Below are 12,847 nucleotides of genomic sequence, written 5' to 3' on the forward strand. Positions count from 1 at the left end.
ACTCCCAGCTTCCTGCCCTCCTCAGTCTGCCTGCAAAACGGCTGATTGGTTTGCCTAGCACAGAGGCTTGATTTGTGTATTTTCATCTGTTTTTTTATAGTTGTTTTTATTGTTAGCCTACTGATATGTGTTGATGAATGTGAATGTGCTCTTGTTATTTTATGGATGGAAGTGTTGCATCCCTAATTACTCTGACGTTCTGTCTGCAACTGAAGTTCTTAACAGAGAAGTAAAGTTATTTTAACTTTGACTGATTTTTGCACCTTAACACAAACTGGTAAGCTAGGCTCAGAAAATCCTGTGTTTGAACAGTTTGAGGGGTATAACAGCCCTCAGGACAAAAGTAGTGGCATTTCTCACACCTTTCCCAGGTGAAGCCTTCAGTCGTTCCCATATTCTGCATTGGTTTGTTTACTTTCACACTGTTTGCATTGGGCCTGAGAGACTGGCTGAGTTCTTGTGCATTGGCTCGGCTCCACAGCTCCTCAGTTCTGGATGGGGCAGACTTGAGCCCTGGCACCCTCACAGTGCCTCTTAACACTCTCACTCACAGCCGCTCTGGGACTGCCCCTGCCCCACTGCAGCGCTGCCCATGTGAGAGCTGACCATCTGAAGTGGCCACAAGGTGCTTATCTTGGGTTACATGCGTACACTTTACTTTTATTGCACCTTTTGAAGACTGACAGAAGATATTAAAAATGCTTAAAGACAATATTTATTCTCTATAATCTCTATTGAGTGTGCTAAACATGCCAGCTAATTTCCTCAAATTAACTATAGTCCTGTGTACTGCCAAAAATAGCTCATTTAAATGTGCTGAATAGAATGGCCTTGGCTGCTTCATTGGTAATCGGTTGATGGTGTCTTAGTCGATCAAAATTTGTATTAGTCGGCTAGTTATTATACTGGGATTATAAGCAAAAAAAGCAAAGAAATTCATTGAATCAGCTGAACTCAGTGAGAGAGTGGGAGTGACTGGTCCAACTATTCTATTATTAAAAAAAAAAAAAAAAAGTATATGGAAATATATAGATTTTAACTATTGTGCAATTTTTGCATCAAAACCAGAGCGCCCAGAGAAAACCCACCCAGACAAACTCACACAGACAAACTCCTCCCACACAGACAAACTCCTCATAGAAAGCATTGGCGGCGCATGATCAAACCTCGAACCTTTTTGTTGTAAGATATGAGTGCCAGCCACTCAGCCACCATGCTGCCAAACCATTTATAGCCCGCTTTGGTGAATTCACTGTGATTGGTTAAATTTACAGGTGGGTTACAGGGTTACAGAGCTGAATCACACATCATTTATTGACCAATTTGGATCATTATGTACAAAAATGCCTTTTACTCTTTAGAGTCCAAAACCATCTCTTACTCATTGTTAGATGTATGGGTCAGTGGTCTGTGCTGTATATCTGCCATAAACCCAGTGAACTACAAGTGACTTTTCCACAACAGCTCAATGAGGAGATATTGTCTGTGCTTATCTCTTTATAGATGGAAAAATAGCCTCTGCAATACAATACATCAATAGTGTGTTCTTATGGTCTACACAGGGATCACTTTGAAGCCAGTCTTTCCAATATCATAGTGTATGTTGACAGCAAGGTTTGTGGTTTTCGTTGTAGCCAAAATGTTGTTCCTGGAAGAAGAAGGATGTGTTGATTTACATAAAACAAAATGTAAGAGTTCATGTTTGAGGCTGTGGGAGGGTGTAGTGGACATTTGCTCTGTTTGTCTTTTACATCTGAGGCTGTCTCCTATAGAGCCCTGAGGCCTCTGAGGCTTAACCTAAGTAACATCACATTGCATTGTCACACAGACCTAATATTACTATTTCAAGCCTTATTTAAAGTATGAAGTCAAAACTATGTTAAATACACCATCTGAATTATCCAGAGAATTGACCACTGGCCCTCTGTGTCAAATATTTTTCAAGATATGGCCCTTGGTGAAAAGAGTTTGGGCACCCCTGTCTTAGATGCAAAATGGCACAAACCCTCAGTATTTATCCCAACTTGGAACTGGCAGCTATAAAATAATTTGTGTTTGTTTGTTTGTTGTGAATTTGCGTATTTCTCAATCTGTGTATTAGATTTGTAAATTGATTTGAAAATGTAATGTATAATGAAATCCTCTCTGATTTTATAGGACAAAATCTTCTTCAGAATTATTCATTAAGAGCCATGTAATATGTTGTTTCTGCATTTGAAGTCCTGTAATGGGAGTGTGAAAGTCAGGTCAAACTGGAAGCTATGATACACTAGAGGCTAATCAAAAGACATGCTTAGAAATTCTATGCAGATGGACTACTTCTTCAGTTTTACCCGTTTCTCAAGAGCACCGCTAAGTACCGTAAATCACCTAAAAAGGCTCACGCTGAAATCCAAAGACAACACAGCAGTATGCTCAGTTGAGTTTGTCATGTTTGTAGTAGAGATTGAGAGACGTGGGTCTGTTATTTACAACATTTTTCCGCTATAGAGGACTTGCGTTAGTCACCTATAAATCAGCCATATTACCCCGAGTGATGGAGCGCATACAGCTAGACCCTTTGTGAATTATATTTTCAGTGTAATGAATGTAGCAGGGGTGGAAGCACACGGCAGCACATACATGTATCAAGTTGTTATTTTTCTCACCAGGTTCCGCTATGCTTTTAGGACAAATAAATGAAAAATTTCGTCTGCGTGTACACCTCTCGCAGATGTACTGGCAGCTAGAGAGATGTCATGGGTTTTTAAGAAGAATCAAAACAAGGCAATAAAAGCTCAAACATGACATTTTGTGTTATTATTCTTACAGTTTTATGGTTATTGATGTGGTTTTGAAAGGATTAACAAGCTTGGATAACCTCCTTCTTTCTTCACAATTCATGATTCTGTTGTTGATGAAGCTCCATGATGAACTTTGCCATTTAGTTGGGTTAAAAGTTCACAGTGAAGCAAATTGAGAGTGATTTTTGTTGTGAAAGAGTGGTATGAATAACAATTGTTGCAGCTGGTAATATGCTGCATTGTGTATTTAGAGTAAGACATATTTATCACTAGGATTGTCAAATAATTGATACCCAAACTAGTATCGAAGCTAGAGCAGGTATCAGTATCAGGAAAGTTTTGTGTTGCGTTATTTTGCCGTTACTACTATATCTCAATAGAAACTCAATAGAAAAACACAATTTAAAGTTGCTAGCTTCAGTTCTTATACTGGATGCCCTGAATCTGGCATCTCTCATAGCCTATTATCCGAGATCAAAGCAAACAATGCATTAAGCGATGGCCTACTTTCCATGTACAGTCTCTTATACGGTGAAAATGAACATGGTTTACTTGCAGAGGAAAATCTACAACATTGCAGATATTTTCCAAGGCAGAAAAAACTAAATATAAACTGGTTTTGGATGGATAAAATGGACTATATTCACGTAGATAAACAAGCCAATGCTAAAAGCCAATATAATAGTAAAGTATCGATTATGCTTTAACTTCAGCAAGATAGTTCAGGAATATGTTTTGACATAGCTCTTGGACATTTACTCAAGCTTAAAGAAATTTCATAACTTCTCTGGCAGCGTCTTCAAATAACACTTAATAAATTTAGCAACTTTTTTTGCCTTCTAGATTCTTGTAGTCACACTCTGATACCGAATTACTGTAGCTCTAAGCCCAACTTGGTCTGTAAAATCGCTTAATCTGCACCTTTCCTGCTTTAGATTTGACTTGTTTTGGTTTCTGTTTCAAAGCAGAGCATATAGCCTCGTCTGGAGAGTGAGAGATGCAGATGAAAGCCTGCGTTACATAAGTGCGCCTGCAGAGCCTCACTATACTACGGTCGTCTTATGTTTAGCAGCACTGCACTGCTACTGTTGCCAAAACCTATACCCTGAATGCAAGAGGTTGTCTTCAGCAGTGTTGGGAAGTAATGAAATGCATGTATTGAATATATGTGTTCAGGTTCAGAATACTAATATGGAGTAACTGTATTTAGGTACAGTCACTTTTTTATTTGGTGGTATTCATACAGATGCTTTACTAAATTCTAAGAAATACATTACGATACATGTAATTTAGGCTTCAGACTGCACTATTAGTATTAGCAAGAAACAATCAAACCCTTCGCTTTTGGTAAGTGGCTTTGCAAGTTTTCCTTCTCTGATATGTCTCAAATAAAGCAGTTTTAATCCTGTGTTCTGTTTTTAAACTATAGTATAATGCAACTCAGTGTGAAAACATACAGAACGCAATACCAGTACTGGAACGTAACAAAGTAAAATGAGTAAAGTGCTGTACTTAGATAGAATTTTTAGGTGCTGTATTTTGCGTAAGTGCATTTTACAGTGCATACTTTTACTTCGCTTTGAGAGCAGGTATCTGTATTTTCTACTCCACTACATTTTTGAACTGGACTGAAAAATAAAAATGACTTTTCATATGATTTGAGAGAGGTTATTTTTACTATGTTTGTGGTACCTCCAGATTAAAGTTTTGAGTTCAAGCTTCTACTTTCAAAACAAAACTTGCAAAACTGATTTATATTGTTAATGTGGACCAAAATGTATCATCTATAAAGTAATATCATTACATTTAACACTACTACATACTAACAAATGAACCACACTTGTTTGAAATACTGTACTTTTTGGTACAAATTTAAAGGGGTACTTAAATACTTTAACTTAAGCAGATTTTTTCATGTGATACTTTTACTTTTACTTGAGTTACCTTTTTCCTCTGTATCTGTACTTTTACTTAAGTAAGATAAATGAGTACTTCACCTACCACTGCACAATACTCTGATTTAGGGCTGAACAACTTGGGGGGAAAACATCAAAAACTTTTTTCTGATTAAACGGTTTCATTGCAGTTGCGTTTAGATTTGTATTTTGTGTTTTAATAATAGGATTCTGTTCAAAGTTGACATTTTAAATATGTCCAGAAGAAAAAAAATTAAATATGAACTGACAAACTGACACAAGAATCCCATTTCAGAACATGTTTGTACAGATCTAAACTACAGGGTTAGCTGCTTTTATGCAAAATCAGACAGGATATTTCGTTGTTTGTGGAAGAAATTATGGTACTTCAAAAACTGCAGCTGTTGCAATTTGTTAATTGTGTCCAATCAAATTACGACTTCCATTGCGATTCATCTTGCAGCCCTACTCTGACTTGACCATGTACGGGACAAGAAAAAATACATATTCTTTAACTAAATACATTCTCAAGTATTCTTCCCATCCATAGTCATCAGTGCAGTAAAAATCCACAAATACTATAATTTACAAGTGGTTTACATCTCAAACATGGAGACGCAGATCTTTTTGACTTTTTCCAAACAGCCCAGAGTGTGGTTGAGTTTAACGCATGAGAGAGTAGTGACTACAGCCCAGCGCGAGTGAATCGAGCGTATCAATGTGCAGCCTGTCAGGAAGCACTGCTCAGAACTGCAGAGCCCAGGACAAAACAGAGGACAAGGGCAGACAGGACACGCGACTGCTGCAGTGGGATCATTGTACTTGGCATGTGTAGAAAAATGTCTATTCGCTGCAATTTGAGTTTTTGAGTTTCTGAACTTCTGAACTGACGATTTCACGAGTACTGGCATCTTGATCCCTGTATTTATTTTGTACATGACCAGCTTTCTGAATGATAAGTAAAATGAATGTGTAGTAAAAGAAAAAATTCAAATCTGTCAACTGGACAAAAATACGTTTCGCTGCTCATGCAATCTGCTTCTTCACTTCTGGTCAAATTACTGGTCATCAAAAACATGTCTGAAGAGGTTTTAGATGTCATCCATGCACATTTCAGTAATTTAGCGATCTCTCCTGGGCCCTATTTGAACCCACCTTATGGTTCTCTGAAAATATACAAAAGCATGATATAAAAAAACTGTACACAACAAGTTGACAAATCTGATGCGATGTGCAGTAGTTTCATTAATAGGAGACATGCTGATTTTGTTGTGATAGTGCTCTGAAATGGGAGGAGAGAACAAAAGTGAAACTTATAAATTCTGTTAATACATTGTTTTCCCATGCAAAGCCTTCAAATTGATCAAAAACTAGGACTGATTCCATAGCAGTTAACAATTTAACAAAATATTATAGCTTTCCAATGATGAAAAGTCCTCAAAATGCATGGCACATATAATATGGGCCAAAATGTGTAAGGGGGGAGTTCTGGATGGACAAAAATAAACATTGACTCAGGATTAAATATAATTGTAAGATATCAGTTGATATTCTAAGGCTCATTTTTTTCACAAATTGAAAAATAGTTTGGTCCACGCAAAATGTTTAAACCTACATCCTCCGGCAGCTGCATAAATGCACTCTTAAGTCTCACAAAGGTTGTTACACAAAGGATATCAGATGCTTACGTAAAATGGGGTTTGGCACCAGAAGGCTCCTTGCTGCCAATAGCTTTAGTGAACTGGTCAGGAGCATACCTCTTGTTAAAGATCTTGATTTGCAGTTTACATCTCAATAAACATTGGTGTTCTTGAATAAAATCACCTTATTGTCCAAATTGAAAGGTTTGTGGTTTTACAGAGTTGAAATAGTGAAACTGTACCTTTTGTTTGTGTTGAACATGATTAAAGATAAATTCTTTCCAGTAAGTTGCTTCATTTTGACCCAGTGACCGGGGGATGCTATAGAGCTGTGGTTCTTCTTGGTAGGAAGTTGGGTTACAATTTGAAAAGGTCAAATGAACGTTGCTCTGTAGACTTCGGGATTGAATGTCACAAAACTTCATTCTATTGGAAAACCATCCATAGATGCATCAAGAACAATATAACTGTATAGGGTCGAGCAATTGATCAAATTTATTTGATTCAATTGCAAAATTGTGATATCAAGAATTATAACGAAACAAGTTTCAACTTTCTTACTTGCAGAGCAGTGTTGATGCAATTAAACCATTCTAATTTAAACTATTCAAATTAGATTACATATCTTTATATGTAAGTGAAGGCAGGTTACAATTTCTTAAATAATAGGATATGATAAGAATGAAGATGTAAAGAGCCTCCCAGTCCCTGCACTGAGTTCCATTAAAATTGTAGTTGTCCATTTTGTGCAAAAAACATCAAGATCAAGATAAAATTTTTGGCCATACCGCCCAGGCCTATAACTGATTAAAAAAAAAGAGCCATCAAACAATCCCATTAGCTGCTGGGAGGGAAGATTTTTGAATGAGAAACAGTAGTTGAGCAGGTAGCAGATCTTCTTAGTGAAGATATGATAGTTTACCTTTGATATTCCATAGTAAAATTGTCCATTTGCATTCATTCAATTACATGTTTTGTTGTTCAAAAATGCCTTGAAATTACACATTCTTACACACAAGACTCACCTCTCCACAGACCTGTAAGTTGGTCTGGTGACATCACTTGCTTATCTCCATGGAGATAAGATAGTACTTTGAAGAATGTACTGGGGCTGTGGTGAGTTGTGGCTTGACTTGGCTTTGCTGCAGTGTACCACACAAGAAACAGTGACTGAACACTCTTGATGCATTCACTGACTTCCAGGAAAGTAGGAAAAAGATTTTACAAGGCATGTGGGAGGAACCCACAGCCAGTAATTAAACAGTGTTAAAACCCACAGCCTCTAGCCCCACAGCCACTAAAGAAAAGTGAAAGTAAACCAATCCAAACTATGAGGTTAAATTGTACAGGGCCTATTTGCAACTGTATTTACAATTTAGATAAGATTCGATCACAATCATGTCTCAGATTAACGCTTTTATGACAAGGGAAGCATCATTTTCCATTTTTCAGAGATGAGAGCGATTTTTACACATTGTTCCAGCCATTTCAGCATTGGGGTTGTTCAAGCATTTTGGATTCTCTTACTCTTTACATGGACTTCCTCTATTGTAAAGCTATATTCAGGCTCATACTGGCGACTGTGTATGGAAGAGAATGTAGAATGGAAACAGGAAGTGGTCTGACCATGTGTGTGTGTCTCTTCCCACAGATCCTTTCCCGCTCCGACTGGGACCACAAGAGGGGCTCCCGAGGATCACAGGTTAGCCACGTTCACATAAGAACTACTCCAAAACAACCCCCAGACCAAGAGCTGAACGGATAACATACAAAAGAGATATTATAGTCAGAAAAAAGCATGTTCTAATGTTTATTGCAAGAGGCAGTTCAAGATCTAATTGTGCTTTTAACCATGCTACACTGTTCTATCATCAGAAACATACCTGTAGTTGTATTTTGCTTCATTCACGCTTATTTCATTAAGCTTGTTAAAAAAAAAAAAGTCTCGCTCTGAGTCTCAGAAATCACTCCATTTAAAATTTCCTACGTTTGTTTCATCACAGGTAGAAATCCTGTACAAGTCCATAAAATATTGTTTTGAGTATTTTTGGCATCAAATCATTACAACTGTTTCATTTGAGCTGTGACTTTTCAAATAATGCATAAACTGTGTTCTATAAATAGTAGGCCCGTCGTGATAATTACAATAATGACTTGTTCAAGGAGCCTGGATTCAAACATTCTCAAAGCATAAAACTGAAATGCTGATTCCCCATATTTAGTCCTGACTCTGGGCACGAGCAGGAGGCCGGTCCCTGAAGTCCTCAGAGTGCGAGATGGTTCATCTGGCACTAAAATGTCAGATGTGTACTTTGGTGCTAGGCCATGGAGAGATATATGAAAGCTGGAACAATCTATTTTGGGGCTTAATATTTATCGTGTGCACAGTTTCTTTGCAACAATGAGGAGATTTTAGCCATTTTTATGTCAAATGATACGATTTGAGCTGTGGAGAGTTGAATAGGTTCATTCTGCTATTTATTTGTTGCAGCTCATGCCTTTTCATGATACAGTGTATTTAAAAATAGATTGACTGGGATTATCCTGCTTTGTGACAGTGGTATGAAGTAGTTTCAATATTAGCATTTATCGCAGTGTTTCTGTGTAGCGATATATCGTGCTTCGAAATGTTTTACAGTGACAGACCTAGAACACTATACACCTATAGATATTGTGGATAATGTTAAAATACATACATTCTTATTGTGGTGTGCCCCGTGTGGTTTTAAAAATTCTGAACATCCTTACAATATCTCAGCTTTTCTTTCTCGTCTACTTTTTTGTTGGCTCACCTTTTGACATACAATTACCCTTTTCTTTGCTGATCTCTTAGCTGGGTAATGCTCCAAAACCAATGTGTCTCCAAGTCGAATGCAAATATTGAAATAGCTCTCCATACATAACTTTGCTGTCAATCGCTAAGCTAAAACATCCAGCACTAAGCTTTGGAATCAGACAGGAGGGGAAAAAAAATGCGCTTTTGGAAAATGGGTTAGCTAATGTGTCGATGGTAGTAAAAAAAAAGTTTGTTGGAATGGTCAGAAGACAGGGGAGGAGAGGAGGTATCGGAGCTTACAGAAGTCCTAGCAGCTCCTCTAAATGTTAACATGGGCCAAACTGAAGTAGCCACAGGTCGAGTGCAGGTGCCAACATAAGCCCACGCTTCTTACACGTCTTGTCAGCCTGGGGATTATTACAGGATTCCACTGACGAATGCACGGCTGTAAAGTAAATAAACTGAAGCAGACTGACCACTGGGGTCTAATGGCGGCCCAATCAATCAAATATATAGGGAAAGTATTCTGACATTCACAACATTATAGAGTTGTAGAGAAATTCTCAATATTTGGTAAAACGCTGGTTAAAGACCTTGTTTATATTATTATTGGACCTTTTTTTTTTTTTTTTAAAGAAAACACTTAAAGCTCCTCTGTGTCACTTTTTAGTCAAACATATAGATAAGAAAATATCATGCTTTTAACATTTTGGATGTATTTGCATTGAAAACATAGAAAAAACTGCATCCTTACTCTTGAGTGGGCTTGCATCTCCACAAACCTGACTCTTATTTAGCCTTCTTTCTGGTTGCCATGGAAATGCTGATCCTTTGCCTATAATATTACACACTATTGGTAGTTTTCAGACTCTAAAATGTCATGATGTTATACTCTCAGATGGGAAAGGGGATTAGTTTGCAATGAAATATCCAAACAGTAAATTCACAAATGTTGAACCTGATCATCTCTATAAGTGTCTAGACCCAAGAACTCACAAAATTACAACAAAAATCTGCATTTTAACAATAGCTCTCCCTTGTCTGTATTAACTCAGTCTATACAGTGTTGTTCCTTTACCTCAATGGTCTTTTGAATCATAAATTTGCGCTATGTGATAAACTTTCTTAGCATGATGCCTTTTGGAAGACATCTGACATTTAGAGCGGGTTGTATTTATAGACATGCCATTTTTACCCGGTGTGATAGTCCCCTCTGCAGCGCCACTGTGAACCCACTCTTAACATTTATATCATTTTGTCATGTCTTATTTAGATCACAACATCCTATTCGCCTGTATGGAGGTTCGCAGGAGAGGCCCAACGCTTTTGAAAACTAGGATTTTTTCTTTTCTTTTCAGGAATGGGCAGTTTGATGAAATGTTTCTTGTTGTTTATTCGTGATTTGGGATTTCTCTAAAGCATTACCATTGTCTAAAAATGTGTGAGCTTTACTGTATCTTACAGTGCATGACAGATCAGACAAGAAATTTCACAAAAACATATTAACATATTTCTATTTTGCAGATCTTACTGAAAATCTTGTCGATGCAATCGATAGATGCAATTCCATAACTGTTACTTAGCAACTTTTATACTAGCATTTCCCAGAACTTGTCTAATTTGCACAATACTTATGATTAGACTAATAACTGGAAGCCAACTCACCACTACTTACTGTATTTTTGTGCTTTTCTTCTCAAATTTCTTTCCATAATCTGTCACTTATCTCATGCCAACAATGATAAATAATATACCACCAAACCAAGAAATGCTTTCTCACTTCACCTGCAAGCTTTGTATAATACATTGTTGTGTCCTTGGGCAAGACACTTAACCCACCTCGCCCCCAGTGACTGCGTACACCGTTGTATGAGTGTGTTTGTGTGTGAATGGGTGAGTGGTGTCTTGATGTGAAGCGCTTTGAGTGCCTTGAAGGTGGAAAAGCACTATATATGAAAAAAAAGTGTGTGTATATGTATGTGTGTGTGTGTGTGTGCACTGGGTTGCACAGGGTCAACATATTTTGTACTGTTATAAACTTGAGCTTAGCATCTTCATATCCCCTGGCTGCGTTCTCCCTGATCCCCCTTCCTGCTTAAACTCAGAAACAGAAAACTACAGTGTAATGATTTTTCAAGCCTGCTGCGTCAATCAAGTCAAATTAGTGAAATATATTGCACACTTTGGATGTGTTCTCTCCATTCTTCTCTCTCAGCTTATTTCTGGCTGTCAACTTATACTTACCACATGTAGCTCAAATTGCTTATATTATCACAAAGTGTTTACTGAGACTATCAAATAACTCTCTCCCCAGTAAAGCCTCTGGGGCATTTTTATACTTTTTGGAGACTTTTTCTCTCAAATAGATTTTCCACATTGCACAATTTTAGAAAGCCCCAACATGTAACGGCATTTTTAGCTATCTTATTTAGACCAGTATAAAACCCCAAATGTGTGCCTTATTATTATTATTAAAGAGGCAGCTGCATCAGTGTAGCTTTTATTGCACGTATTATATCATGTAAAGGAAGATTAAAGCCACGCTATGTAACTTTTCTGGTGGGAGGTGCTCCGCTTTCTTGTCTCCATAAGTTATTTTTGATTTCCCTGGAATGTTCCACAATAAGACGTACCTTACATTTATTATAGGCATTTTTCCTACTCAACTATACTTCTCATTATTACTCCACCAGAAAAGTTATGTAATGCACCTTTAAAGCCGACCTATTATGCAAAATGGACTTTTCAGAGCTTTGAACCATGTTATAGTTGTTTCCTGTCACCGTTTACTCATCTGAAGTTGTATTTAGAGTGATTCATGTATGTTTGAGCAATCTTTAATCGCTTATTTTCAAGACACCATTTTGCTGATCAATTTTTGCTTTCACCGCCACCGGCATACGCCCAGTGCTCTGTACATACTTCGTTCTTGAATTTTACTTTCTTAATCGGTGATACGCACAGAATTTGGCAGCGATGTGTAGACTTTTTGGTTCAAGAGGAAAAAAAAGGGTCCGACAGCTGCATGGCTCTTTGCTTTGATGTCATTTACGGCGACGTCAGCTCCCATTGGGCACTGCAGTTTTCTAATGTGGAAATCAGCAAACTTGTCTCTTTTATTAAGTAATTTTCTATAAATATTACGGTTTAAAATGATCCACGGGTCTCATAGATTATAACTATATAGCACACACAAGCACAATAGTTCTTCTTTAACAAATATAACCATAAGAGCACACTGTTCTTCTAATTTGTCGTAAGTTTATCCATGGACTTTTTTGATAGATAAAGCAGTTGAAGGACTCTGTTAACTGTGTCAGAGTTGATAAAACTCAAACAGCATTTTTCAATACGCAGTTTGTAATATTTGTAGATAACATTTATTATTCTATGACCCAGTATCGCAACAGCTGCCTCAGAGGGGTTCACATACTGATTCATACAAACAGATATTGTATCAGACTATACAAAACAACATCCCCATGGCCTCAGACCCTCTTTCACGACCAGGGAAAAACAGCTATGGGAAAAATGAAGAAACCACAGCCGAACCACGGGAGAAAGGATGCACTCCCATAGCTGACATGACTGGGACATATGTAAGGCAGGATAACTTTCTCCACATACATATTATATAGGTCAACTGAGATATAGCTATTTGTATTTTTGTTTGAACTGTCATCATACTCTCATGGATAAATAGGAAAAAACTAATCATATGCAGTTACATGA

At 37.4% G+C, this 12,847-nt stretch overlaps 1 protein-coding gene across 1 annotated transcript in view; it reads left to right on the forward strand.

Moving 5' to 3' along the window:
* The window catches only part of pde3a (phosphodiesterase 3A, cGMP-inhibited), a 93,706-nt gene that overhangs the window by 42,960 nt on the left and 37,899 nt on the right, over window positions 1-12,847 (forward strand). The window contains exon 2 of the mRNA XM_033968638.2: window positions 7,991-8,041. Within this exon, the coding sequence (XP_033824529.1) occupies window positions 7,991-8,041 (51 nt within the window). The remainder of the gene's footprint in view (window positions 1-7,990; window positions 8,042-12,847) is intronic.

Source organism: Periophthalmus magnuspinnatus, chromosome 6, assembly GCF_009829125.3.
Source record: "Periophthalmus magnuspinnatus isolate fPerMag1 chromosome 6, fPerMag1.2.pri, whole genome shotgun sequence".
NCBI lineage: Eukaryota > Metazoa > Chordata > Actinopteri > Gobiiformes > Gobiidae > Periophthalmus > Periophthalmus magnuspinnatus.